The sequence below is a fragment of the Marmota monax genome, unplaced genomic scaffold, assembly GCF_021218885.2.
Source record: "Marmota monax isolate L192 unplaced genomic scaffold, Marmota_monax_Labrador192_F-V1.1 WCK01_AAM20220418_F8-fsc00114, whole genome shotgun sequence".
Lineage (NCBI taxonomy): Eukaryota > Metazoa > Chordata > Mammalia > Rodentia > Sciuridae > Marmota > Marmota monax.
This window is the reverse complement of record NW_026694943.1, coordinates 212836-229537: the sequence shown is the minus strand read 5'-3', so window position 1 is coordinate 229537 and position 16702 is coordinate 212836. Positions and strand designations below refer to the sequence as shown.

General features: G+C 35.2%; 1 protein-coding gene across 6 annotated transcripts in view; it reads right to left on the bottom strand.

The window, feature by feature from the left end:
• Adgb (androglobin) overlaps nucleotides 1-16702 on the bottom strand; it is a 170528-nt gene that overhangs the window by 17738 nt on the left and 136088 nt on the right. For all 6 annotated transcript variants that reach the window (XM_046427449.2, XM_046427450.2, XM_046427451.2 and 3 more), the window contains 4 exons: nucleotides 10567-10739; nucleotides 7557-7733; nucleotides 6690-6795; nucleotides 3653-3871 (listed from right to left, as the gene is read on the bottom strand). In XM_046427449.2, the coding sequence (XP_046283405.1) occupies nucleotides 3653-3871; nucleotides 6690-6795; nucleotides 7557-7733; nucleotides 10567-10739 (675 nt within the window). The remainder of the gene's footprint in view (nucleotides 1-3652; nucleotides 3872-6689; nucleotides 6796-7556; nucleotides 7734-10566; nucleotides 10740-16702) is intronic.

The following is a 16702-nucleotide window of genomic DNA, read 5'->3' as shown; positions in this document are numbered from 1 at the left end:
ATTCTATTACATATGGATTTCTAGTTTTACCAGCATCATTTGTTGAAGAGGTTATCCCTTCTCCAGGGTGTGTTTCTGGAACTTTGTCTAGTATAAGGTAACTGTATTTATGAGGGTTTCTATCTGTGTCTTCTATTCTGTTCCATTGGTCTTCTTGCCCATTTTAGTGCCAATACTATGCTGTTTTTGTTACTATAGTGCTGTAGTATAATTTAAGGTCTGGTGTTTATATTTCTATAGAGTCTCTTTTGGCTGATTTCTAATTTCATTTCATTTTACTCTTATAAGATATAAGAAATTATATCTTTTTTTATTTTCTAAGAGTTGCTTTGTGGCCTAAAATATGACTCATTTTGGAGGAGTTTCCATGAGTCACTGAGAAGAAAGTGTATTTGCCTGTGTTTTATGAAATATTCTATAGATATCTGTTAAGTCCACTGGATTTATAATAATTTTTAAGCTCAAAAGAGTCTTTACTGAGTTTACATCTGGATGAAAGAGGTATGTTGAAATGACCCAGTATTATTATATTCTAATTTGTATAGTGTCCATTTTATGTGATTAGGTGCACCAACATTTGGGGCATAAATATTTACTATAATTATATATTTTTTGATTGTTCCCTTTACCAGTATGAAGTGAACTTCTTTGTCTCTTCTGATTAATTTTAGCTTAAAATCTACTTTTTCACAGATGAGTGTATTTTCTCCTGATTGTTTTCTGGCTCCACTGGAATGGTATATAAATTTTCATCCTTTCACTTTCAGCCTGTGGCTATCTTTGCCTTTCCGTGAGTCTCTTGGCAACGTATAGTTGGATCTTGTTTTTTAATTCATTCTGCCAATTTATGTCTTTTAATTGCAGAATTGATACCATTTACATTAAATGTTATCATAGAGTGATATTAATTCCTGTCATTTCAATTTATTTCCAATTTCTTTCTAATGTTTAATTTGATCTTGTTTCTCATTTGCTTAGCTGCTGTTCAAAGGAGACTTAGTAATGTGTTAGTCATAAGGTTTTGTTTTTTATTTTCTCTGTGTGAATTTAAGTATTTTCTGTTGTTTTAACTTAATTTCTATGAATTATTTGAGCTTCTGCTTCTCTTGGAAGGTTTTTATTGCTAATTTTATTCTGAAGGATAGATTTTGTGAATATAGAGAAGTTGGTTGACAATTATTTTTCTTTTTCTTTTTCTTTTTTTTTTCAATACAATGCCTTTATTTTTATGTGGTGCTGAGGATCGAACCTGGGTCCCGCCCATGCTAGGCGAGTGCTCTACCGCTGAGCCACAATGCCAGCCCCGACAATTATTTTTCTTTCAGGACTGGGAACACATGATTCTAAGTCCACTGGATTTTAGAGTTTGTGTTGAGGAATTTAAAGTAATTCCTTGGAATTCCTCTAAATGTGATCTGACATTTTTATCTTGAGGTTATTAAAATTCTTCCTTTGTTCTGTATTTTAGGCATTTTAATTATAATTTGTCATGGGGATGTTCTTTTTTGATATTGCCTATATTCCAAAGGTTTGGGAACTTTTTAGTAATTTCCCTGAAGAAGTTGTCCATTCCAAAAGCCTATATCTCACAACCCTTTTCAATTCCAATGATTCTTAACTGGGTATTTTAATGTTGTCCCAAAGTTCTTGTTTATTCTGATCATAGTTAATTATTTTCTTTTCTTTAATACTGTCTGAATGCTCAAGGTCAGTGACTTTGTCTTCCAGTTCTGAGATTCTGTCCAGTGTAGCCTACTCTATCAGAGAAACATTCAACTGGACATTTTATTTGATTTATTGTGTATTTCATTTCCAGTATTTCCTCTCCTTACTTGTCCTCTACTGACTTGCTTAATGCATACAATTGTTTTTATATGTTTCCTTAGAATTCAGCAATTATTTGTTATAATAATTTGAATTCTTTATCTTGTATTTCATCCATTTCAAAATCTCTGTAGTTGCTGATGAATTATGAACTTTAGAAGGCCTTGTGTTACCTTGCTTTTTCATAATTCTTATATTCCTATGTTGGATTTTATGCACATGTTGGGATAAACTTCTCTTCCACGCTTATGTATGAGGCTTTAAGGGCACAGCATTCTCTTGCCAAAGAGTCCTAGAGTGATCTAGATTGAGACCCTTCATAGGTGTGTTATCCACAGACTTTGTGCTCATTCTATCTGTTTTTGCTACAGAAGTAGATGTCCATGAGTGAGACCTAAGACTCCTCCCCTACAGCTATTCCTACTTGGGGCCTTGTTGGGGGTTTTGCCTCTTCTATTCTTTGTATTAAAGTGTAACTGAGGTTTGAGTGTCGTTAAGTTTTGTGTTCAGCAATGTATACTTTCTTTGGACTGGGTGTATTTCAGCAGCAGAGTTTCTACCCTGTGAGCTTGAAGTGTTCCTAGAGATTTCCAACACATTACTAAGAAGCAGGAATCCCATTTCTTGAATCCTGATTTATGGATCAACTGAAAACAGCCTTCCTCTAATCCACTATCTCAATACCCCATTTGAAAAGCAGAGATTCCATTATTTGCTTTTTATAATCCACAGAGGCTTACATGAGATAATACATATAAAGTCACTCTACAAATTAAATATTAATATAAAGGGAATTCCAATAAGTGTTAGTGCCACTGTCATGTGTATCATTGCTTATTAAATAGGCACTTTGTTTTCCATCAGCTCAGATATATCAGAATCTCTTATTTGTACAGTAAGAGAGGGGTCTTTGAATGTTGTAATTTTCCTCTTTACTATAGAAATCACTCAAGGCCATGTTTTACTCTTAAAACCCTTCTTAACTTTAAAATTCTCAGAATGAGTCAGCAATATTGAGAGTAGAACCAACACTGTAGTTTTTGAGAATATTTCCTTCCTAAATATTATTCTTTCTAGCTTGAGTTCTGAACAAATGGAGAAACAAAGAATAACCGTTATTATTGATTCAGGTTAAATAAGAGATGAAGTTTGATGTGAGAAATAGAAAGACCATTTTCACAGAACCCCAGGGTTGGCAGACTCCTCCAGCCCATTGGGTTGCTCAGGGAGAAGCACATATTCAGGCTCCCGTGGGGGCCAGGCTCCCAATGGATTCCTTCCAAATGTATCAATAAATAAGACACTTAGCCCCAACTGGACTGAAAAAGTCCAGGAGTTTCTTAGGAATAATCACTCATCATGGAAACCAGGAGTGTGGAATGTCATTTCCCTGTAAAACCTTCCATCAAATATTTTGATTCATTTTAGTGAAGAATTATAAACCACATAGACACAAGTCAAGTCAATGTGACTCCTGTACCACTGAAAATTGCTCTCTTTCAGCATTTTATAAATAAAATACTTAAAATGTAAAAAAAAAAAATCTATCATACAGCATGCTGTAGATAAAAGAATGTGAATGGCATTTTCAGTATTTGTAGCCACAGAAAACTTATACACAAACATACACAAAAAAATACCTGCTAATTTGTTTTTTTTATGCCCACTTTTTCTTTAAATATTTAGCAATCAAGTTCTTAAGTAAATTATCAGTTCAGATAAGTAAAATGAAAACCTTAAATCCAAAATAAATTTTTTTTTGTTTTATTAACCTTAGCATCACATATATGTTAAGGGTCTTTTATAGAATTTTTATTTCAATACTTACTGATGGTTTCCTTCTTCAAACTTTGCTCACGCTCTTCCTTCCCTGGTGAGGGCACTATTCCACTTTCACTGCTAACAGTTTTTGTCAGATCCTTCAAGCCCTTGCTCAGTTGCCACGTCTTCCACAACATACTTCCTCCTCCTGATAGTAGTATATCCCTACTCTGTTGACGCTGAAGACTCTTTGCATCTGTCTCTTTCAAAAATGCAGTCATTTCTCCTACAACATGACATGTACATTGCTGATAAAGTTTGCCTTCTACTAAATCATGGCAAAAAGTAACAGGGCTTGCATGTGGGAACACAGATTTTGGAGGAGGTGACTCAATAGCTTTGCAACTTATAATCACAGCACTAGCAAAACCTGTCATCTGTACCTCCAGAAATGGTGTGAACTGCAGGATGGCAGTGTCTGGAAGCTGCCTCAGGTTGTCAAAAGTTTATAAAAAAGTAGAAGCTTTTGGGAGCTGAGACAACACAAATAGAAATGAGACCTTGGAACTACTTGGGCTGCTGTGAAGGTGAGCCCTGGAGAAAGTGCCACCAGCCCTGTCCTGACCACTGTACATTTTAAGGTACTTCTCTCTGGTAATGGAGTCCTGTGTGTAGGCACTTATAAAATTGTTCTAACTTATATTTGAAAAGGGATTCTGCTTGTGAAATCCTAAAGCTTGGTGGTTTCTCTTTAATCCACTGTTTCAGTTCCCTATGCCATGCAAAAACTGTAAAACTTACCACAACTTCCACATTAGGCAGACTTCATTCCTCTATTTATTAATTTGGATGACTTAATTTGCACTATATTTTGCTTTGAATGAAAGGCAGCAATAGGGTAATGCTTAAGAGCATGAATAAATGTTGAAACAAAAGCAAGACATACAGTAGTCAAAATTTGGTTCTTGAAAAATATTATCAAAGTTGATGTACCCCTAGAATAAGACTGATCAAGAACCAAAGAGGAGGAAATTAAAATTTATTTCAATAATTTTGACTTAGGTAAAAATAGATGAATCTCTTGTAAAAACAACCATGCCTGATATAGGAAAAATTAAACTGCCAAATAGTGAGACACACAGAGGACATATTGTATGAATATAAACAAATGAAATTAAAGAATAGGCCAAATTAATTGATGGTGGTGGAGGTTAGACTAGTGGTTACCTTGAGAGAGAAAATAACTGGGAAGGAGAATAAGAAGACATTTGGGCTGCAGTGAATATTTTATGTCTTGATTTAATCTAATGGTGGTTCCATATGCAAAAATCAATCAAGCTGTACCATTAAGATTTGTGCCTCAACTCTGTGTATGTTTTATGACAAGGTTAGGCTTCTCAGAGCCTTGTTTTCAACTAGAGATTCTCCTTGGCCTGTTTTTCTCAGCTTTAGCAAAGAATCCTGCTAGAGTCTCCCTACCCAAGCTCCTCTTTCCTCAACCCTGATATCCAATCAAGTTTCTTTTCCCTAATCATTAATACTAAAGTTTCTCTCAGTAATTTTCCACCCACTCTCCCTACATTTGGGTATAAATACCCCCTTGTTTTTGTTATATTCTGAGTTGAATTCTATTTTTCCTTTCTATTTCAGTAGCCTTAAAGTCGTTCTTATTTTTTACAATTGTCTGCATATTTTGTCCAAACACCTTAATACAATTTTCAAAATAATTGAATCTATATTCTAAAGGTCAAGAACTGGATCCTATTCACCCTTGTCTTTCTAGCATTACATTGGAATCCAATAATGGAGGGATGGGATTGGGAGTTAGAAATATTTCAAATTCTAATTTTGTCACTTTCTCGACATATGACTTAGGAAGAGTAAAAGTGATTCTCTGAGCTTTGGTCTCTCTATCTGTAAAATGGAAGTAGTAATGGACTGCCTCATAATTATGATATATGCAAATAGGATAATACACAAAAAACATAATTCACAGTGCCCATTCCAGGAGTAGGGTGATATTGCTATTCACACTATTCATATGAAAAGGGATATTATTCCTGTAACAATTATTGATTGACATTCCTCAAGATGTGAACATGGAATAACACAATTTGGAATGTGAATCCCTCGTGCCTCCATGAAAGCCCAGAGGGATGATAGGTAGAGGTAGCCAAGGTGCTATGAGAATACATTGACATGGAGGGCCCATCTATGTGCTGGCTCAGTCTCTGGGTGTCTTGTGAACTTAGACATATTACTGAGGCACTCTGGGCCAGTGTTCTAATTGGTAAATTGGAAATAATGTTGTATACAGTTGATTCTACGTATTTGCAGATTCTGCATACATGGATTTGAACAATCATGGATCAAAAATATTTGAAAAAAGTTATATTGTCATACACTAGGTAGTTAGTCCTTTGATTTATGCATATGTATTAAACATGTACAGAGTATTTTCTTTATATTATTCTCTAAGTGATATACTAAAAAACTGTTTATGTAGAATTTATATTGCATTAGGTATTTTAAGTAATCTAGAGATGATTCAAAGTATGCAGGAGAATGTGCAAACACTACATTATTTTACATAAGGGACTTGAGCAACATTGGGATTTTGGTATCCATTGAGGGTCCTGAAACCAATGCCCTGTATATGAGGGCTGACTAAAATTAAAATAATGTATGTTGACAGGCCCAAGGCAGTCGCTCAACAAAAGTACCTAGCTTTATTATGATGATGACTATTGTTATTATTTACTGTAATTGTTATTTTATAGGTACCAGATTTATAGCAGTAGACCTGCCTTCAAGTTTCATGCTAGTATTTTCTAGCTAGTTGTACTCTCACTTTGGTTTTCTCTAAAATTGGAAAATCCTATCTACTTGGGAGGAGGGAGTAGGATATAAATGATAAAACAAGTGGAAGTGATTTGATAAATTAATTATTATATATACTGATCTGAAATTGCAAGGCCTTGCAATACTTGAGACTAGGGGTTCTGAAACATTTCCTCTTCACCAAGCATGAAGAGCTGACTAATTTTTAAGAAGTGCAGGCAATAGCTTTGTGTTCAGAGGCAGCAGGGACAGGATCCACTGACCTTCTTCCCCAAATTTAATCTGGCTGTCAGGCAAAAGCAAACTCTCAGGGAAATCAGGTGGTCTCTTAAATAACTGGTTGAGGTAGAGCAAACGAGCTTGAGAGGCCTATAGGAGAAACATTATCAGTCTTTAAAATGCTTTGAAAATTAAAAAAAAAAAAAAACAGTACAGGCAACAACATGTTAGTGGTGGGTGAACAAAATAGGAACACGTGAATGGAATAAGACAATTTGAACCAGGCTAAATTTAATAAATAAATTCAAATTTTGAGCCATCTGTGATTTTGACAGTTATTTTTAAAAAGATATGAAGAAGCAGTCCTAGGCATGCTATCTTAAATCCAGGTGCTCCTGAATCTTTCTCATCTACCCCAATTACCCTGAGTGGGGACCTGAAACACTGAAACAGTAGTAATAGTGTTTCACTGGGGCAAAGATTCCTGCCTCAGGCAGAGAGTGGAGGGAGAGAATATTTCAAGGTAGAGCAGCGCGTGCCTTCTATCTAGGGCTGGTCCAGGAACAGGCAGGCATACATTAAACATTGCTATGCTTTATGACTTGAGGGCCTTAAGGGTAAATGGAAATATAGCCCTGGCTCTGTGAAAGAGAGAGGAAACTTATAGTTTGGATGAATAAGTGGCACCATTACGTGCTTTGGTTTTGCAGATCCTCTGGGAATCAGGAAGGTAATATTTTACATTGTGTCCAAATGTGGTCTTAACATATTTAGCTAGGCAATGTCTGATAACATTCAGGTATCATTCCTAAAAGGAAAATTGCATGATTTCACCAACATGGCTCTTCCTTCATATCATGTCTAATGATGACAAGTAAAAAAAAAAAAGAGAGGTTTTTCAGTCACATGACCTTAATGGCTCTTCCAGGCTCAGTGGTCTCCCAGGCCTGCTTCATGGCTCGGATTTCATCTGCTCGTTCTGTATCTTTTTTCACATCAAGTAATTCAGTTTCACTGTGTTCAGAAACCAACCTCAAAATCCAGTAGGGTTTATTTGGATCTTCTTGTTGCAAGTGAACAGCGGGTACCTGAAAGGTAAAATGAAACTTTGAGGCAAATGCTCTTCTCTTTTCAGTAGGATCTAAGTTTTACACCCAATTCATCATTTTACTATTCAGTATTTGCACAGGAGAAATGAAATCATAATTCACAGAAGACTGTACAAGAATGTTCATTGCAGTTTATCAACCGATGAAAGGATAAGTAAATTATATATTCCTATAATTGATAATGTATTATATAATATATACTCCTATATATATTCCTAAAGTTGCATACTACTTAATATGAAGCATTATGAAACTACTGTTATATACTATTGTGTGGATGAATCTCTCAGGAAGACATCATACTGCAATGAAAAAGTTGAGCACAAAAGAGCACACCTTGTGTGATTCACTTGTATAAAATTCCATAACAGTCAAAACTACAGTTTGAAAGCAGGTGAGTGGTTGTCTGGAGGTGAGGTATAAGGAGGACAGAACTGACTGCAGTGAGTTTAAGGATGTTATATAATCTATACCTTGATAGGGGCATGAATTATATCATGGTTACAGTTGTCAAAAGTCATTGAATTGTACAATGAATATTTGTACATATCACTCTCTGTAAAATATACTTACAATTATGCACAATAAAGTTTAAATTATACTGATTTGTACTCATAACATCTCTTCACAAAAATGAGAGCAGCATAGTTGACCATTTCCAGGTCTGTATACTTGCCATCCATTCATTATGAAAGTGAACAACATTTTGAGCTTTCCTAGGATCCTGGCATGGACCATAGGCTAGGGCAGCCTTGACACAGAGTGGGCAATTTCTATATATTTGATGCTCACTGATGGCAATCAGGTAGGGAGAGAGACTTTAGTTCTTCACATAGCCTTTTTGCCATTGCTATGGTTTAGACATGAGATGTTGCTCCCAAAACTACTGTGTAAATGCAGGAGGTAAAATGATCAGATTCTGAGAACTTAACCTAATTTGTCCATCCTATTTGAATGGACAGAGTAGTAGCTGTAGGCAGGTGGGCAGGGCTGGAGGAGGTGCACCTGAGGCCCTGGAAGGGTGCATCTTCCCTGAGGTCCCTTTCCTTTCTCTTTTCTCTCTGTGAGTCCTGCCTCAATGGCATGAGCAGCCCTTTTGTCTTGGTGCTTTGTCTCACCTTAGGCCAAAGGGATGGAGTTTGCTAAACATCAACTGAACTTCTTAACCTAACAATAAACTTTTCCTCCTCTAAGATACTTTTGTCGGATATCTTGGTCACAGTGATGAAAAGCTAACATGGCCACTTTCTCTGGCTCCTATTTCTCTCTCATTGCCATCATGCCTGTTAGCATGCAGAGGTGTCTCTCAGATTTCTATGGATTGTTTTTTTTTTTTCTCCACCCTTTATCTTCTGATTGAAAAATCTCATTCAAGCTATTTCTCATCAGGGGAAGAAGACTTCTCACTGTGAACCAGCCTGGACTCAGTTTGGGAAGTGGGATTTTCCAGGAAATCTGCCAGACAATTAAATAATAAAACTTATGAAGTCACATAGCACTTAGGTTGAGACTGTCAGTTATCCATGTGCAATAGTGCATTTGGGAAGGGAATGGTTGCAGCCATTGAATGAGGTTTTCATATACAGTTTGGTTATAGTGCTACCCAAAAGACCTTGCTTTTTACAAAATTCCTCTAATATTCTGTTGAGACCAAATCCCACAATCAGAAATTCTTTTATTTCTTACTTTTAAAAGAGGGGAGTGAAGGGGGAGAGGGGAGGGGATATGAAGATAGGAAGGATAGTAGGATGAAACAGACATTATATATATATATATATATATATATATATATATATATATATATATACACACACACACACACACATATGTATATATATGGTTGCATGACCAATGTGATTCTACAACATATATAATCAGAAAAATGAGAAAGGATACCCCATCTATGTATGTTATAGCAAAGTGCATAAATGCATTCTACTATCATGTATAACTAATAAAAACAAAAAAAATTTAAAAAAGAGTTTTTAGCTTTTATCATCTTTTAAATGGCTGATAAATGAGTTTTTCAGAAACTTTTCCAGGATCAAATTTTGATCAGGAAAGAGAGAGCTATGAAGGTACTAAGGGAGCTGCGTGTCTTTTTGTTGTTTTTAGATATACATGACAGTGAGTATATTTGGACATATTATACACATGCAACCCATTCTAATTAGGATTCCATCTTGTGTTTGCACATGATGTGGAGTTACACTGGTCATGTATTCATATATGAGCATAGGAGACTTATATCTGATTCATTCCACTGTCTTTCCTATTCCCAACTCTCCTCCCTTCCTTTCATTCCCCTTTGTCTAATCCAATGAATGTCTGTGCTTCCCCAAATACCAGACAGGTCCAAAATACCAGACTGACTTGATGTTGCCTCTGCATGTCTTTGCTCATTGCCTCAGTTCAGGGCCTACTTCTTTCTCCTAGAAGAGGTGGGATTAGATACCTACCCTTCCTACCACGGCACACACAACATCTAACACTAAAGTCCTGTTATCTTTGGCTTCCTGTATATCAGTGTGGGTTATTTAAGGGTAAGGACTATATGATATTAATCTTAAAAATCCACATTCCAGTAATAGTGTCCTGCATACTGATAGTTCAATTAATACTTTTAAATATTGAGCTGCTGAAGGGGTTTTGGGAAAAATGTCCAAGAAATGTCCTCAAGGTATCTAGGTTGCTGCTGCAATCCGGGAGATATAATTATTCACAATTTCAACTTCTGTACAAATGGGCAAATAGGGAACCAATGAGCCAAGGTTCACTAAGTGACTCCGATAGGAGAAAAGACCACACCCACCTGAGGCTCAAAGCGAGGTGCTTGTTTTTCTTTGGTTGACCTTTCTCTGTCTGAAGACTTTTCTTTGCCTTTCCTTGTTGTTTTGGAAGTTCCTGAGGATTTTTGACCCTCACTGATGGTATGAGAATCTGGACTTCCCATGGTAATTAATTCTTCATGCTTCTCTCCATGAGCTAGAGAGACACAAAAATGGAAACTAGTGGACATTATATGACAATAAAATCATTTCACGTAAGAACCAGGGGAGTGAGTTGGTGAAATAAATTCATATTTCTTTTCATTCTTCAACAAGCAAACATATCTTTTATGAAGGTCTGCTTAACTCTTTTTATAAAATTGAGTTTAATTCATCTATCATCAACACCCTAGGTGTATGTGGGTCAGTGGGCGTTGACATCTAACACTGTGCAGCAATCACTACTATTTAATGTACTTACATTTTCATTTGTTGAATAATTTCCCTGTCTGGTACCTGCAGTGCAATATTGATCTCATTTATCTCAGGTCTAATCTTTGCTATTTCCCTCTTAACTATTTTTACTGCATCCCATAACTTTTGATATGTTTTGTTTTCTTTTTAATTTATCTCTAAGTATTTCTTAATTTATCTTGCTATTTAGTCTCTGAGCCATGGGTTAAGGGTATATTGTTTAATTTCCACATATTTCTGAAATACCCAACTTCATTTATTATTGATTTCTAATTTTCTTCAATTATTATCAAAGAACACATTTACATGATTTTCAGACATTTTCAGACATAAATCTTTGACATTTATTTAGAGTTGCATTAGCTATAGTTTATCCTGCAGATCTTTCAAGTGCCCTTGAGAGGATTATCCTGCTGTTGTTGAAGAGACTACTCTATAGATATTTGTTAAGTCAATTTGGTTTACAGTGTTATTCAAGTATTTTATTTCCTTTTTGATTTTCTGTTTAGTTGTTCTATTCATTTTCAAAATTAGACTATTAAAGTTTCCAACTATTATTGTCAAATTACTTATTTCTTCTTTCAGTTGTACCCATTTTTTTGTATTTTAAACTGTGTTGTTAATATGTGTTTTCTTTCTTGAATATGTGACCCTTTTACCTTTATAAAATGTGTCCCTTTGCTATTAGTGTCTTTTGTCTTAAAATCTTTTTCCCCCCTAGCATTAGTATATTTACCCTAGGATTCTCTGGTTACTATTTGCATAATACTGTTTTTCAATTCTTTTTGTCTTCAGACTATTTGTATCTTTGAAACTAAAGTGTGTCTCATAAACAGCATCCAGCTAGATCTTGTTTACGTTGTATAGTGTATTTACCTTGTATTTAAAATTATTACTAATAATGAGGGATTTATGTCTTCTATTTTCCTGTTTTCATCTAGGGCTTATCTCTCTCTCTCTCTTTCTCCCCCTCCTCCATTGATACCTTCTTTTGTCTCAAATAAATAGTTACTAATGTACAATTTTAATTCCCTTGTTTTTTGTTTGTTTGCTTATTATATATTTTTATTTTCTTATTGTTTTCCTTGAGATTACAATTCAAATATTAATTTATAACCATCTACTTTGGATTCATGCAGTTTAATTTCAATAGCATACAAAAATCTTTGCTCTTAAACAGTTCTGTCCTTTATGCTGTTATTCTAAATGTCATCTTACACATGTTGCGTCTATCAACATTGACCCATTATTGACTTTAGCTTGGAGTCAGCCTTGTGAGTAGGGTGTTTCAGGAAACCACCAGACCAATAATAATGATATGACTTTGGAATAAGACCTTGAAGAGCTCTAGCACCATTTTATTCCTGACGGCTACCATCTTGGACTGAAACATAAACCATTGGTTTTTAATAGAATATATCTTGCTTTCCTTAAATAAACACTTTTTATTTGTTTTGTATTTTTTTAATTGCTTTATGGAGAAGCTAATTATCAAAATTCTTACTCTACCATTTTCCCCAATATGCTCCTGGATTTGTTTGCTTCTCTAAACCTACTAAGAATCTTTACACACAAATAGTCTGAGGCAGGGTCCTGAGAAAATGTGCAGTTTATATGTCAGTTCTCTCACAGCTGCCTGGAGACTTTGTTGGTAGTCTTTGGAATTAAAAAGAACTCAGGGAGAAAAGGTGAGATTCCATTCTAAGCAACTTGTTTCTTGCCTGTGATGAGTAGGACAAGATACAAATGGACTGGTAACACGTGAGCAGAAAAATAGGATAAATGAGCCCTCAGAAAGAGAGTCAGGTTATTTAAACCAGAGAAGAACAAGGCATAAAATTAGAGATGATGAACCACAAAAAAACAGGAACAAGAGAAGAAAAAATAAGAAATAAAGACAAAGATTTTTATAGGAAGTCACACAGTAAAATCACCTTTCATCAGAAACCCAGGACAGGCTTCTGAATACACATTTTCTCCTGTGCTCTTTGGCATTCTTTGCCAGCCTAAAACTTGAAGGTTGAAGAAACACTGCTTGCACCGAAATGAACCTTTCCTTCAGTATGAGGGAAATGGGCTTCAGCCAGCCTCATTGGCTATAGTCACTTCTCTAAATTCTTGCCCCAGTAAAATCCAACTCCCAGAGATCTCATTGACAACAGAATATAAAGTAAACTGTATTTTATAGTCCTACTTGTGGATAGTGCTGGTTAAATGAACTTTATCAACACTGGAGTAGAAGAATACTTTTTTCACTTGGTGCTTCCAGATAACTCTGTTACTGATGATGCTGTGGTTTCTGTAACAGCAATTCACAATTCTGTGAATGTACAAGTATCCTGTGGATCATACTCTTGAGAAACACTGCCCTAAGAATTCTACACACTTGTCTCTTTTGTTAGATGCAAGTACTACAAAGGGATGGCCCGAAAGGCTGAGCATTAATGGCTTAGAATTCAAAGAAGCTAAAGATACTTTGCAAGGCTGGTTTTCAAATTTGATCCTGCATTTGAGCCTGTGAGGGCTAATTTTTGAAATGGATTTATGGCCACTCCCCTAAAGTTTCTGATTTGGTGGGTCTAGTGTGGGTCCTCCATGGGCACATTGTGGTGTTGAGGCTGCTAGTCCAAGGACCACACTTTGAGGATCACTGGTTTACATTTAGGTCCCATAGTTTGTGATTTAGAAACCTAATCCACAGCGCAACAGTGTTCAGGGATGAGACCTGAAGAAAAGAGTTGGTCACGAGGGATCTGCCTTCATGAATGGATTAATGCCATTATTGTGGGAGTAGGTTTATTATTGAGGGTGTGGATTTCTTATCAGAGAATAATTTTGGTCCCCTTGCCTCTCTGTCTCTCTCCAACATGTTGCCTTCTGCTGTGTTGTGATATAGAAGGCCCTCACTAGATACTGGCACTTTACCCTGAAGTACCCTAGCCTCCATAACCATTTGCCAGTAAATTTCTGTTCTTTATAAATTATCCAATTGTGCTATTTTGTTATAGTAGCACAAAATGGGTTACAATAACTTATGTTCTATTAATTCTTTTTAATAGTTAAATATCCAGGTGGCAGAGAGGCAAGTAATTTTTTTTGAACCCTACTATGTTTCTTCCTAGTTTGATTCTCAATGGGTCCCAGACAGGCAGATTCGGAGAGTATCTGTTGATGTAATTTACTCAGTTAATGTAATTTACTGCTAAGAGTTGAATCAGCATTCAAATTTAAGTTCAAAAACGCTGTCAGTCCTTTACAAAATCAAAGTTTTGTGAGTCACCCCATTAGCCAAGTAAAATAGTAATCGTAAAAAATCCGGATTTCATCAATTACTTGATGCTCTGATGTTACGTTCAAATTGGAAGCAGGTCACACTAGTAGATGGCCAAGGGATGATGGGTAGCACTTGTTCTTCTACTGACAAGACCAACTGCTAAGAAGTGTTGGGCCATAGAAAATTTCATGGTTAAATATTTTCATGACTTGGCAGTGAATCATGGCTCAGGCATTGGATACATTCAGTTTGCCGGGTAATTTGATCCTAAGTTGCCCCTCTGTATAATGAAGATACTAACTCCGCACACACAAATCAAACTAATCACTATAGAGCAGGTAAAATAGCATTCTACCTAGTATCATACACCCTGGGTTTCTAAGGTGTTTAATAAATTTCTGCTGAAATTGAATCTCAAGGTATTCCTGAAGAACTTCTGGGGCTCTCTTTTCTAACTGCCCATAGTTAGTAATGGTTGAGTCATACCTTAAGGTATATTTGAAACATACTTGATATGTAAATTTATACATTAATATGTATAAATTTATACTTGATATGTAAATCTATACCTACTATTTTGTCAGACACAGCTGGTGTGTGCTGCCCACTTTCCTAATGTTGTTAATATAAAACTAATTTCCATATTTCTTAATGGCATAACATATATTAGCTTTTTCTCCCATAAAGTACAAGTTTTTGGAAGGCCAGAACATCATTATATACCTCCTTTCAAATCCCTGATTTCACATCTATTATAATATGGAATTCATAATGCGCATTAACTCCTGTCAGCTTCCCCATCACTCTAATAAAATTCCTGAGGGAAACAAAGAAAGAAAAATTTATTTTAGTTTAAGCTTTCAGAGGCCTGAAACCCATGGTCACTTGACTATTGATTTTGAGCCTGAGATGAGGCAGACCACCATCACAGTGGAGAGTGTGTGGTGGAGCAAAATATATATGTTTTTGATAATGATACCATTTGTATGTGTTTCAGCAAATATACCAGAACCTCAACGGCATAGGTCAGCAGCATAAAGATGGTAAACATAGGCAAAAGGAATTTAAGATCATGCCACAAATTCATATGAAGGCAGATGATAGCACTAAGTTCCTCCCTGCTCAAAGTCCTCCAGTTTCATGTTTCCTTAAGTGAAAGGTACCTTGATAAGCAATATTTACTGCAACTTAGGAATTAAAATATACTAAAGGTGGCACTGTTGCCTCATGTTAACCAGAGGCCACATTTTTAAAAAAATTTTAAAAGAAATATCCTAGGTTGAATATTACTATAATTCGGGCCTTATTTTGTATTGTGAGATTGTGAGCTGAGCTATAAAGATGTGAATTTTTGAAAAAAAAATCAAGTTTTACACTTATTTCTCACAGAAATTCAGTATTTGATATGAGTAAATAAAGCAACATTTCTATTGACTTTGGAATGAATATTTTAAACAATATAATAATAAAAAGAACTTGACCAATTTCTTCTTGACATAAAGTATTTATATTTTAAAAGCAAACAAATTAATAATTTGAAAACTTTAGTAAACAAATGTTTCTAAAATATATCATACCCTTAAAATTAGGATATGTGGGTTTTGAGTTGTAAATATTATTGAAGCATAGCAGTCAATGCATTGATATGTTTTAATAATCAAACTGTCTAAAAATCCACATTTACAAATATGCCATTAAAGATCAATTATTCTGAAGTTGAAAGCTGCCTTTCAAAGATTGTTCAACATTTTCTTCCACATAGAAAAACATCCTAATTCATTTTAAACACAATTCAGCTTTAGTTTCTTTGCTTGCTGCTTTTCAGCAACAAACATATTATTCAATAGAAGGTGTAATTTAATTTTAGCAGCTGCTCTTTCATACAATAAATTTTCAAATGTTATATCAGAAAAGAATACATATTATTTCTCCTAAAGCCTTTCTGCTACTTAGAGAATAACATCTTTTAAAATACCACTAGGACCTAGGAACTTCTATACATTATTTTGATTCTTCACAACAACCTTGAAAGACAGCACTTATTCTAGTCTTGCAGGTGATGAACATCCTGGTTCAGATCACTGAACCTAGGGTGGTTTAGCCACTATGCTGTATTTCCCCAATTGATAATACTGTTCCTTTAAAATTTTTAATTCATTTTAACTTTGTTCTCTTACATAACTCTGTTTTTCTTACATTATTTGATATTCTGATAGCATTGTACTATATGGTGCTAACTTGCCTTGGAAAGCTTAAAACATTTACCCCAATATTTCTTCCTTTATTGTTGCAGGTTCTTATAAATCCTAATGGATTTACACACCAGTTTCACCTATGAATACAATCTTAAATTAAATTTAACCAGAACATTCAGTAGGTTTTATTGTTGTTGTTATCATTTTCCAGTGCCTGGGACTGAACCCAGGACTTTG